At 41.9% G+C, this 11,920-nt stretch overlaps 1 protein-coding gene across 1 annotated transcript; it reads left to right on the top strand.

Moving 5' to 3' along the window:
• Positions 1-142: 142 nt before the first annotated feature.
• armc8 (armadillo repeat containing 8) lies at positions 143-11,907 on the top strand. Its single transcript, XM_042425602.1, has 22 exons — positions 143-435; positions 2,188-2,264; positions 3,339-3,410; positions 3,693-3,835; positions 3,946-4,043; positions 4,184-4,276; positions 4,373-4,453; positions 4,590-4,665; positions 4,744-4,834; positions 4,924-4,984; positions 5,106-5,306; positions 5,457-5,552; positions 5,650-5,732; positions 6,084-6,165; positions 7,000-7,086; positions 7,184-7,276; positions 7,394-7,543; positions 7,855-7,950; positions 8,175-8,270; positions 8,493-8,565; positions 10,205-10,298; positions 10,395-11,907. The coding sequence occupies exons 1-22, from the start codon at positions 391-393 to the stop codon at positions 10,426-10,428; spliced, it is 2,022 nt and encodes a 673-aa protein (XP_042281536.1). The 5' UTR covers positions 143-390; the 3' UTR covers positions 10,429-11,907.
• The last annotated feature ends 13 nt before the right edge of the window (positions 11,908-11,920 follow it).

The raw sequence follows: 11,920 nt of genomic DNA, 5'->3' as shown, positions 1-11,920 counted from the left end.
ATATTTTAAAAAATACATATATAACTTAATAAGTGTTTTCTTTTTAATTTAACACATGGTTTGAATGGGTCGACTTATTGTGTCGAATCTAACGGGAGAGGGACATCATCTACGTCACATTTATAAACAAAATTTACTTCAATGACAAATCCACTGTCTGTCAGCAGCTCGCCAAGTTAGCGCTGTTGTTTGTTGTTGCTGATGTATTTATATTGGTAGTAATTACAGAGAGGAATATAGGTGCCTATTTTTTAATCGTAATGCTTCCGAGGAGCTGGTCGATTTAACCGCAGTTACTTTTTTTAAAAGCCGCTCACAGCTGCTCTGGGGGGGGGGCGGAGTGTCTGCAAAGTGCTGCGCCGATTGGGGCGCTCAATCGGGGGAAAAGAGATGGCGTGCTTGTTGGAGGCCCCTCTCCGCATCAGTGTGCTGTCCGTGAGTGTCTTTCTCATAGTTTCAAGTAGCATTGTCCATTTTGCAGTGTGCTCATTCAGGCAGTGGGCGGGCAATATAATTTTATCAGTCATATTAAGCTTGTTGCTGTCAAACCGTGAAGGGTTCATGTCTTCTGTTAGCCTGAAAGCTAAGTTAAGGGCTTTGCAACATGTAGCACTCCGCCTACGTTAGTGTCGAGGAGAACAGTTTTATATTCTCAGCTCGCCCGGACAGGCGGGAACATTCTGAATATGTGAAAGGCAAGCACGCGATTCGTGTGTCCGCTCGCCCCGTCGGCGTATTAGAGAATGCAAACCAAACGAACGACGTAGCTGTCAGTGTCACTCGGAGTGAGTTAGCAGCTAACTGCTAAGAGTGAGAGTGCTGTCACCACTGTTCGTGTTTGACATACTCAAACACTTTTAAAGAATGCGCAATGGAAAATAAGTTGCAGGACTGAGCTTTTTATTCCAACCATCCGTTATTATTTGCCCTTAACGGCCACAGTTCGCTAATTACAATAACGAACTTAATGTAATAGTTGAGATAGCTAACCACTAGCATATTCAAAGCTAACACAACTCTATGGTTTCATCTTTTCCTTCTTAACTCTTAGTATTATTGTTATTTTCTTTATGGTGTGTGTTCTATTTCATTAAAACTGTAGCACTTAGAGTTACACTATGAATGTAAAGTGCAGTACAAATTTAATTCATTATTATTATTATTATCATTATCATTATTATCATTATTATTATTTCTTATTATCAGCTCTGTCAGCTGTCGAAAGTCTAATAATTTGTATGGTTTTGTGATGTATCTTAGTAGGTAACAGTTGCTGCCAGTTGTAATTTGCTTCGCTAAAGTTAACGTTATGAAATAGAAAGCGAAAACAAGCATGTCAAGAATTGCAATAGTGAAACGCCCCCGGCTCTGGTAACGTTATATGCTGATGGAAGACTTCACTAAACACTTCAAGATAAATGCAACATGTGGTCTAGTAGGCCACCTTTACCCTTCTTTTTAAGTAGCTCCGTTGTTGTGTATTATCGTATTTGTCTGATTTAAGCCATGAGATAATCGATGCACATTAAAGTTGGTTTCTAAAGACAGGCGTTTGCAGTACAGCATGTGCTGAACAGTGAGTCTGCACCTGAAGCCAACAAACACCGGTAGTAGCAGCGTGTTGTTGTGTTGCTCCTCTAGGGTCATGTGGAAAGTTCTGGTTACAGCTGTCTATGATATAAACAAAGTTTTCTGGTGTCATCAAGCCACATGGTGCCATATTTATATATATATATATGTAATGCTGCTGCATGTACACGTTAGTGATGTCAATATGAGTACACATGTGAGTATCAGAATGAGGTAGATCAGTGTCTTTAAGGCATTAAAAAGTCTTTATTTTAGTTTAAACACAAGAAAATCAACCATTTGAAATTGCATCTAATTGCTTCTTTTCAAATATTTGTATTTCTTTTAATGCTGTTTTTCCAGCAGGAAAAAAACTGATCATGCTGGCACATAGTTTGACAAGCTCTAGTTTGTTCTCAAAAAAAGGTCAAAGTATGCTCACATCAGTACACCATATGTGTAATTTTCTTTAGTTTCTCTGTGTTTATATATGTATGTGTGAGAAGGAAACTGAGCAAAATACTATCTCATTTACTTTCCAGCCCTAGCTAGAAAGTTAAAGCGTCTGTGAATTTTGTTGCTCATGCTTCTTTTGTGCTGTTTCTTGTGCCCATGCAGGAAGTCACTGCCACAAGTCGCCATTATGTTGACCGACTGTTTGACCCCGACCCACAGAAAGTGCTGCAGGGAGTCATGTAAGTATCTCTTAATATATGATGTCTTCCCTAGTGCAGGCACAGAAGGAATATGCATAGCTGGAATGAATGCTTGTGCAGCAAATGACAGACAACCCTTGCTCTCAGTTGGTTGACTAAAATTTTAGGGAGAGCGTATTACCACTAGAAAAGTGTGGACTTTATTCAGCCAGTGCATTTCAGCAAAGCCAGGAGCTGCCAGATTAACATTTTAAATTTTTTTTTTTTTAATTTATTCAACACTGTGCATCCAAGCCAGGTTGTGTTGGTGAATTACCTTTCACAGGCAGTTGACTAAATTTGTTTAAAAAATGTTTGAATGTCATGCACAGTGATTATTCTGTAGAAAACTGACTAACACTGGGGTGTTTCTGTGAGAGCATGACCTCTGTGTTTACATGCACAGGCTTTCATGTGACAATCTCGAAATGCATTTCACTGCTCAGTGTGAATTCATATCTCTCTCTCTCTCCCTCTTTCACTCTAACTTGCACTCTCTGCCTGTACCGCAGTGACTCGGACTCTGACTGTTTCACCTTTATTTTTAACCTCTGGATAGACTAGCTCTGGTTACGTTTTGTACCGCTCCACTAGCCCAGCACCTGCCTGACTTGACTGCCTGCTACAGCTGTACTTTTCCACTAGCCTCACTCACCTGCTATTTGATATCATCTGGGGCACTTGCAGAGCAGAATAAAATACTGCAGCGGAAAAAATACGCTGAAGACAAATGAACATAGTTGTGCTGTGGCCTACAAGAATATGTGACACATCTGTGTTTCATGCAAACCTTCTCAGTAGCTATTTGGATATATCACCCCTGCTGACCTCTGTCTCAACAGTGTCTTTATAATTTATCAGAGGAACACCCCTGTATGAAATGCATCTCCAATGAAACATATCCTGTTGTTCTTAAAGCATGTTTTTATGTTTCTTTCTTCAAGAATACAAGCTCATTTTTGTCTGATCAGTTGCAAAATTATATCAACGCTTGAACTTTTGTCACAGTTGCATCAAATAGATTGCCAAGATGAGTCCTCTCATCTGTGTGTGCGTGTCTGTCTATCTTCACAGTGACATGAAGAATGCCGTCATTGGAAACAATAAGCAGAAGGCCAATCTGATCGTCCTCGGAGCTGTTCCGAGGTATGTCTGCACTACTTTCCACCTTACTTTTTCATTTTCTCTCTCTTCCCATTTTCTGACCTGTAAATACTTTATTCAAGGACACTCAAGAGATAACATTAGTTGTACACAAGATGAACAAGAATTGGACATGAAAAATAGCAATGTGGCATAATGCAAACTAGCACAGCAGAAATGTGCTAGTGTAACTCGTTAGCGTCATTCAGCCTGCACTTTACAGGTCACTTGGCACCTCTGCAGTGAACGTGCTTCAGTGTGTGTGTGTTTGTTCTTTGGGTCCAGGTTACTGTACCTGCTCCAGCAGAGCTCTTCCAGTCTGGAGCTACGAACAGAGTGCGCTGTGGTGCTGGGCAGCCTAGCCATGGGCACCGAGAACAACATCAAGTCCCTGGTGGACTGTCACATCATCCCTGCCCTTCTTCAAGGTTGGGGCACACACACATACTCATGCATGCAAATACTTACTGCAGAGGATGGCATCTCGTGTACTTGAAGAGACCCAGACCTTAGCAGTATCTGTGTTTTGTGCTTGCAGGTCTCTTGTGTCCGGACCTTATTTTCATTGAAGCTTGTCTTCGATGTCTCAGAACAGTCTTCATCAGTCCAGTCACCCCTGTGCAGCTGCTCTATACTGTAGGTCGCCTTTTGCAGGTTCTGCTTAAGACCTAACTTGTCAGACTAGCAAACATGGAATAACAAGTACCTTTTAAGTGCATATTATGCAGAGGTCAAGACCTAACAATTTCCATTTTGAAATGATGTGTGATTTTTAGGATCCCACTGTGATTCCCCATCTAATGTCTCTACTGAGCCGCTCACACAGAACCCAGGAGTACATCACACAGATCTTCTCCCACTGTTGTAAGGTATTTGTTGGTATTTGGTCACACACAAACACTGGAGTGCATCGCCCTTGTAGCTGGAGCAAGATTCATTGTTAATGGAATGTAAATTGTCTCCAGACCCCAGACCATCAGACGGTTCTTTTCAACCATGGCGCCATCCAGAACATTGCCCCTCTGCTTATCTCACCCTCTTATAAGGTAAATGGCTGTCCGTCTGTTAAATACATATATATATTTATATATACTGTAATTACTGAACTGGATTATACCACCTTTCACATACCGTACTCACTTCCATATTTAACTCTCTCTCATGACCTCATTGCCTCTCCAGGTTCGGATGCAGGCGTTAAAGTGTTTCTCTGTCCTGGCTTATGAGAACACTCAGGTCTCCATGACACTGGTGAATGGTGAGTCTCTTCTCTTCGACTCGAGCTTCACCTTTTAGTTTACACTTGTTAACAGTTCATTAACATTTGTGTTTCCAGTGCTGGTGGATGGTGAGCTGCTCTCTCAGGTATTTGTCAGAATGATGCAAAGGGATCAACCCATTGAAATGCAGTTAACAGCAGCCAAATGGTAAGTGATGTACAACCATAGCTATTGATATTACTCTATATTCTCTGTATACTTTCTTTTTTATGTGACCTTTTCTCTTTCTGTCCCAGTCTAACATACATGTGTCGAGCGGGTGCCATCAGGACAGACGACAGCTGTATAGTTCTTAAGGTCAGGCTTTTCTGAGAATCCTGTAACTGCACCTGTATTCACCATTATTATTGTGATATTATATCAGTTCTGTATGTAACATGCACATGCTTCCTTTTTTTTTTTTTTTTTTTTTATCCAGACCCTGCCCTGCCTTGTACGAATGTGCAGTAAAGAGCATCTTCTGGAGGAGAGGGTGGAGGGTGCAGAGACGCTGGCCTACTTGATGGAGCCTGATGTGGAGCTGCAGAGGATCGCCAGCACCACTGACCACCTGGTGGCCATGTTGGCAGACTACTTTAAGTACCCCAGCTCTGTCTCTGCAATCACTGACATCAAGAGGGTGGGTCAGTGGGCCTGGGAGGGCTCTTTTTATATGATAAATTATTTAAATGATCACCTTTTAAATATGTCACCTTTTTTAATTAAAAAGTTGTGGCACCTGTTGACACAGTGCAGCGGTTCATTTTCTGTCCGCTCTGTCTTATCACAGCTGGATCATGACCTGAAGCATGCACACGAGCTGAGACAAGCTGCTTTCAAACTTTACGCCTCACTAGGCTCCAATGACGAGGACATCCGCAAGAAGGTGACCTTGTGTGTATTTTTGTTTTCACATATAGATATGCGCATGTGTTTATATACTAATGCACTTCTACTGTTGTGTTTTTTTTGTTTTGTCCCAGATCACAGAGACAGAGAACATGATGGACAGGATAGTCAGTGGCTTGTCAGAATCCAGCATTAAAGTCCGCCTGGCGGCTGTCAGGTACAATGTCTTTGCAATGTACAATGTCCTGCCCTGATGATGACATTTTGACAATGACATGCTGTCTTCTGTCTGACTCATCTGCTCTTGCAGATAGTGACCTCTTAAAGTCCCTGTGATCCCTGACATTTGTGAATACCAGTTTGTATATACACAGTTCATTATTGTGATTGTTAAAAACAAAATAGATTTAAAATTTTATTGGAAGGGCTATAAAAAAAATGATATTAAATCTGGATCCTGTATCAAACTTTCAGTTGTTCACATGTCTATTCAATACCAATGCAACAGTGCCCGAGCCTTTCTCCTGTGTTGATGCATGCACATGTTGATGTTTGTTTTCTTGTCCAGGTGTCTTCATAGTCTTTCACGATCAGTGCAGCAGCTGAGGACCAGCTTCCATGACCACGCAGTGTGGAAACCTCTCATGAAGGTCAGTGGAGTTAGAAGGAAACAAATCCAGTAATGAGCTTTACTGAACGCAAAGAGAAACCAGCTTCTCTCTTTATCTTTGTGGAAGTAGAAGTTTCAAGAGCCCCTTTCACCCACACACTACAACCCTGAAATTTTCTGGACGTTCTGTATGTATGTGTAAATGTGTGCAAATGTCTGATTCAGTTGGACCGGACGTTAAACGGACTTTACTTTGCCAACTCCCCAGTACAAAGTCCGTGTAATGTCCAATGTGTGAATACAGAAGCTCGTTTTCTGGAGAATTCACAGCGAGCGAGTGGGCGTGTTGATGATGTTTCTATCATGCGGCTGGCGCTGGATACACGCAGCAGGCCAGCTAAGCTGCATTGTTTCAACTGGGCCTGAACGCTCCGCTGTGAAGCTAGCACTAATGGGAGAGAGGACTTCCTGTGACTTCTCGTGAAAATAAAAGCTGTTTTATTTTTAGTGAGAAGCTTAAAAACACTGAATTACAACTGCAGCTTACTTTTTGCGTCATGTCCTGCCTCCTGCACACTCTACCCAGGTGCCACCCCCCACTTAAACCAAGTATTTCCAGCAGGTGAGAAGGCGTCTGACACGGACAGTCTCCCGCTGTGTGCTACATGTGTGAAAGGGCAACTCTGGAAAATGTCTGGAGAATCAGGTCCAGACAGTTTCCAGAGTTCAAATGTAAAAACAGCTTAGTTGTTTGTTGAAGTTCCTATCCTGTATAGGTGGCTCCTAGGCTGGGTGTGTGAATGTGACACAGGATGGCACTGGTAGAAAAAATGAATGAATGTAGAGTAACGTGGTGTATTGCTGTTGTGTGTAGCTGCTGCAGAACGCGCCAGATGAAGTCCTGGTCATGGCCTCCTCAACACTATGCAACCTACTGCTGGAGTTCTCACCCAGCAAAGAGGTACACACACACACACACACACACACACCTTAACGTAACAAAGAGAATAGATTATATTTCTTTAATATTGAGACCATTTGCTTTTGTATGTGTGCAGCCCATACTGGAGTCAGGGGTGATTGAATTACTATGCAGCCTGACCCAGAGTGAGAGTCCTGCACTTAGGGTCAATGGGATCTGGGCCCTGATGGTAAGAATAGAATTTTAAGTCGTGTCTTGAAGATTATTGAATCTGTGACTTGTGTTGCTGTCTGATTGGTTTAGTATAAATTGTCTTGTGTCTCTGTTTGTGTGTGTGTTTGTTTAGAACATGGCATTCCAGGCAGATCAGAAGGTGAAGGTGGAGATTGTTCGATGTCTGGGTACAGAACAGTTGTTCCGCCTGCTCTCAGACCCTGACACCAACGTGCTGATGAAGACTCTCGGTTTGCTGCGTAATCTGCTGTCAACACGCCCAGTGAGAGCAACACACCCACACACATAAATGATAACTCTAAAGCATTAATAATATACAGTTAATTATACTCTTACATGAAAATAATAGCCTGGGTTGTGGAGGGTTTACTGGCTATTCAGGGATATTTGGAGCAGGTTTTATTCATTTTAACCGAAGTATGCAAGCATTTAACCCCATACTTGCTCACATTCTCTGTAGATGCGCATGACCCTGTGTGTGCCTAATCAGCATAAAATCTCAGACATGTAAAACACAGCGTGCATGTTAATTCTCTTCTGCTTCCTCTCCACTCTTGACTCTCATGTTGTCAGCACATTGACCAGATCATGAGTTCTCATGGGAAGCAGATCATGCAGGCGGTGACCCTCATCCTAGAAGCAGAGCACAGTATAGAGGTCAAAGAACAGGTGAGCGCTCCCTCTGCTTCATGCTTACGAATGGTTCTTCATACAGAATTCATCCCACAGCTGGTTGAAAAACCTGCATCGTGGAGTGGTTAAAGGCTCTCAGATATGATTATAGCTTATCCGCCTTGGCCGGTCTTCAAATGTGTGTGGTGTAGTGGTATTTGTAGAGATGTAAACACATCAGAGAGCATCAGTTGACAGTTTCAATTTTTTTCCTATGTCAGACACTGTGCATCCTAGCAAACATCGCCGACGGCAACACAGCCAAGGAGCTCATCATGACGAATGACGACATGCTTCAGAAAATCAAATACTACATGGTACAGTAGATTCTCCTCTAATAAAATATAAAGTCTACTGTAGCTCACGCTTGCTTGTGTCGCTGTGTACTGCAGTATGTTGTACTAATTGATTCATTTCAAGACTTCACTGTTGGTTGTTTCTTGTTTTTAGTAGTTAGACATCTTATTTAGGCAACACGGCCTGTGTTTTTGTTCTGTCCTTCTCAGTTGTAATTTCTCTGACTTTCGCTGTTTCTGCAGGGGCATTCGAATGTGAAACTGCAGCTCGCTGCCACGTTCTGCATCTCAAACCTTATCTGGAATGAGGAGGACGGTAAGCGACACACCACAGGGGTAGAAGCAAGAGTAAAGAATGGGGATGGGTTCAGTGAAAGGAGAAAGACAGATGTGAGGAAAACTGAGGAAGTTTTCTCATTTCTACTGAAATGTTGTAGGTCTGAGAATGGTTGAGGAAACCTCCAAACCGAACCACCTGTACTGCCTGCTCAGCTGTAAATAGATCAACCTTTGTTCTTGCTTCTACAGTATTCAAGAACATGATTTGGACATTAATACGATACATCCTAGTCTTTAAGACCCTGAGTGAACTTTGTTGTCTACAAAACACTTCAAATAATGGTGCACTGAATGCTTTAAGAAACTGCAAAGCCATTTAGGCCCTTTTTGGCTGGGCCGTAACAGTGGGGCCAGCCCGGTAACCGAGAATATCTGTGTCTGACTGACTGAGTCGCTGAAGGGTGAAGTTACACCATTTGCCGCCACTTCCTGTATCCGTTTCAAATTAAAAGCCCTCGTTTAAAATGAAAGTCTGAGGCCGTGTCTGAAATTCCATACTAACATGCTAGTAGTGAGATGAAACCTTAGTATGAAACCAATAGCACATAAATTGAATACTATTTACGGGGAAATATTACAGTATGCAAGCACTGGACACTACGTCAAGGAGGCTCTCAGGAAGTGACATGATAATTTCAGCTCAGTGTGTCTGAAAAGATACTACTGTTTATTTACACAAAAGTGTGTTGAACAATGGTAAACACATGTTGGGTATGTAGTGCATAGTGTGCAGTTTTGGACACAGTGGCAGTGAAACGGAAGTTAGAGCGTCTTTAGCTTCTGTACTGTGACATATCTCCCAGTGAAACAGAATATTTGAGCGCTATACAGTTACCAAACGGATTTAAATCAAATCCTTTGTATTTGATTGGACCGCTAAAATTGGGTGGAGCTTAGTACGATCAGTGTGATACGAAGCTGCAGAAAGAAACAGAATTACAGAGGACTGTTGGCTCCACACATACCCAAACCTGTTGGTATGTCAGGAGGACGAGGGAGAGATGAATAAATTCAAACACATTGCTTTGGAAAGGTTTTGCCCACTGATATCCAAACACACATCTCTTCCCGTCTCTCTCCATATTCCTCTGTTAGCTACTACAACCCACAAGCGGTCAAGTGTGGTTTTACATGATTGGTGCGGCCAGCTAGTCGCACAAAGTCAGATTTGATTGGATGAATTTTTGTTCTTTTGAGTTCAAGATGAATCATCAAACATTTGAAACTGTTTTACAGGAAGAGAAAAGACAAGAATTTTGATGTAAAAACACTCAAAAATGATTTTTTCACATAATTGGCATATAACAAGAGATAACTGGACAATTATCACATTGACGCAGCATTAGAAGTGGAAAATGTATTTTTCATTTTGCTGGGTTTTTAAAAGCCCTCTAGCATATCATTCACGGTCCAGCCATATTCTAGGTTTGGACCTAGTCTTGTTGAACTCTTAAAAACCCAATTACACAAAACTGAAATGGAGCTGCAGGCTAAATGCCATAGTGTTATAGTCACAAAATTCTGGCATGAATGTGAGGTTAATATTAGATGTTGGCAGATACTAGACAATGTTGGAATTGGTTAATTTTCCTCTCTGCTCTTTTATGCTTTATCAGGTTCTCAGGAGCGTCAGGATAAGCTGCGGGAGATGGGCTTTGTGGACATCTTGCACAAACTCACGCAGGCCTCTGACCCCAACCTCAGCGACAGGTGTGACAGCAAAACCTAAAAAATACACAACGTTCTCATCATACACTTATTAAATTGCTGAACAGGGTGCGCTAATTCTGTCTGTCTGTCCCGCAGGGCAAAGACAGCGATGCAGCAGTACCTGGCATGACTACAGAGGGGAGAGATCCCCTACTGCCAGCCTAACTAACAATCGTCGGGAGGACACTTGCCATTGGTTCTTTTGTTTCTTGTTTTGTTTAATCTCGAGGCTTGTTTTGTTGCACAAAGACACCTTTTTTTGGAACTGTGGCTGGCCTCCCTTCACCTCCCACCCACCACTTAATACCGCCACCTCAACCCAGCCTCAACAGTTTTGCTCACTCCAAACCTCATTTTGGAGACTCTGAGACCGTGGTTGTTGGGAAATCAACGGTTAGGAGGGTTTCACTTTCAGCTTTTCTCTTTCTTTTTTTTTTCCCAACAATGAAGTGAATTTTTTCCTTTTGGGACTTTGTGATTTGAGATTTGTGATCTTTGTTTTTTTTTTTCTTTTTTTTTTTTTTTTTCTGAGTGCAGCAGCCTGACACCAGCGCCGCCCTGTTGTCAGGAGGGCTTGGTGCTTTTGGACTCCCAGTAGTGGAGATTCTGGTCTCAGAGAACCGGACTTGGAGGTTTGACACAAGAGCAGGGCTGTTGGACAGCAAAGGTTCCCTGTTTTATTTTTTTAATTTTTAATTAATGATATTACTATTAATATTAATTAATGTTTTCTTAAGGCATCACAAGCAAGGACACATTTGGAAAAACACAGACTGCCTATTTTGAAATTTGGGTGTTTTCTTTTTTTGTGGATACATACCTCGTAAATATATAAATATATATAAATATAAACATATAAATATATATTTTTGGATTTTTATTTTCCCCCGACCCTTCTGTTTGTTTTCGTTCATTCTCTCTGAACCATGATTCTTGGCACAGTAGGGTGAATCCACTGCAGTCTGATGGAAGTAGGTATTTGATTTGAACATGGTCCACAGAGGCGAATAAGGAAAAGAAAGCAATTTCCCTGATGATTTTTTTTTTTCTCCACCCTTGTGGTTCTGCGTGCACTGGAGCCTGTCACTTCTGTCCAATATCCTTATAATCCCAATGGGAAATGTAGTTCCAGAGTCGATAGAGCAGACTCTGACCTGCCCAGACAGTAATTAACAGGCACGAGTACACAGAACACCACACATACAAGACGAGGATACATGTATCCTCACACCTCCAATGAATACGATTTTAAATGTAGGTTGCTTTTTCTGCATTCTCTGCAGCCCCCCCATCTTTGTGTGTTTGTCAAAAGGGATAAAGGAAACTCCCGGGTTTATTCCCTCTGATGTGTTTTGAGAAGCGAGCAAGGAAGGAGTAGATGTTAGGAATGAAGGAAGAACAATTTGAGACTGGCTGCGGAGGATGAGGCACTACGTGCATCCACAGCAGCAGAATAAAGTGTCCTATTGTGTTTCACCCCTCTACCATATAAGTTCCTCTTTCCATCAGGATATTTCTATAGAGTGTTGTTCCCTGACATTTCAAACCTTACTGAAGCTCTGATAGAATGAATGTTATCACTGAAAATATATGCAGACCTGAAGAAGGACTTCCTTTGTGTT

This window comes from Thunnus maccoyii, chromosome 11 (assembly GCF_910596095.1).
Source record: "Thunnus maccoyii chromosome 11, fThuMac1.1, whole genome shotgun sequence".
NCBI lineage: Eukaryota > Metazoa > Chordata > Actinopteri > Scombriformes > Scombridae > Thunnus > Thunnus maccoyii.
Note: the sequence above shows the minus strand (reverse complement) of the source record. Positions and strands in the feature narration are given on the sequence as shown.

Coding starts and splice junctions, on each gene's coding strand:
- armc8 (XM_042425602.1), top strand. CDS start 391: ATGGCGTGCTTGTTGGAGGCCCCTCTCCGCATCAGTGTGCTGTCC. Junction 2,265..3,338: donor AAAGTGCTGCAGGGAGTCAT/GTAAGTATCTCT, acceptor CTATCTTCACAG/TGACATGAAGAATGCCGTCA. Junction 3,411..3,692: donor GTCCTCGGAGCTGTTCCGAG/GTATGTCTGCAC, acceptor CTTTGGGTCCAG/GTTACTGTACCTGCTCCAGC.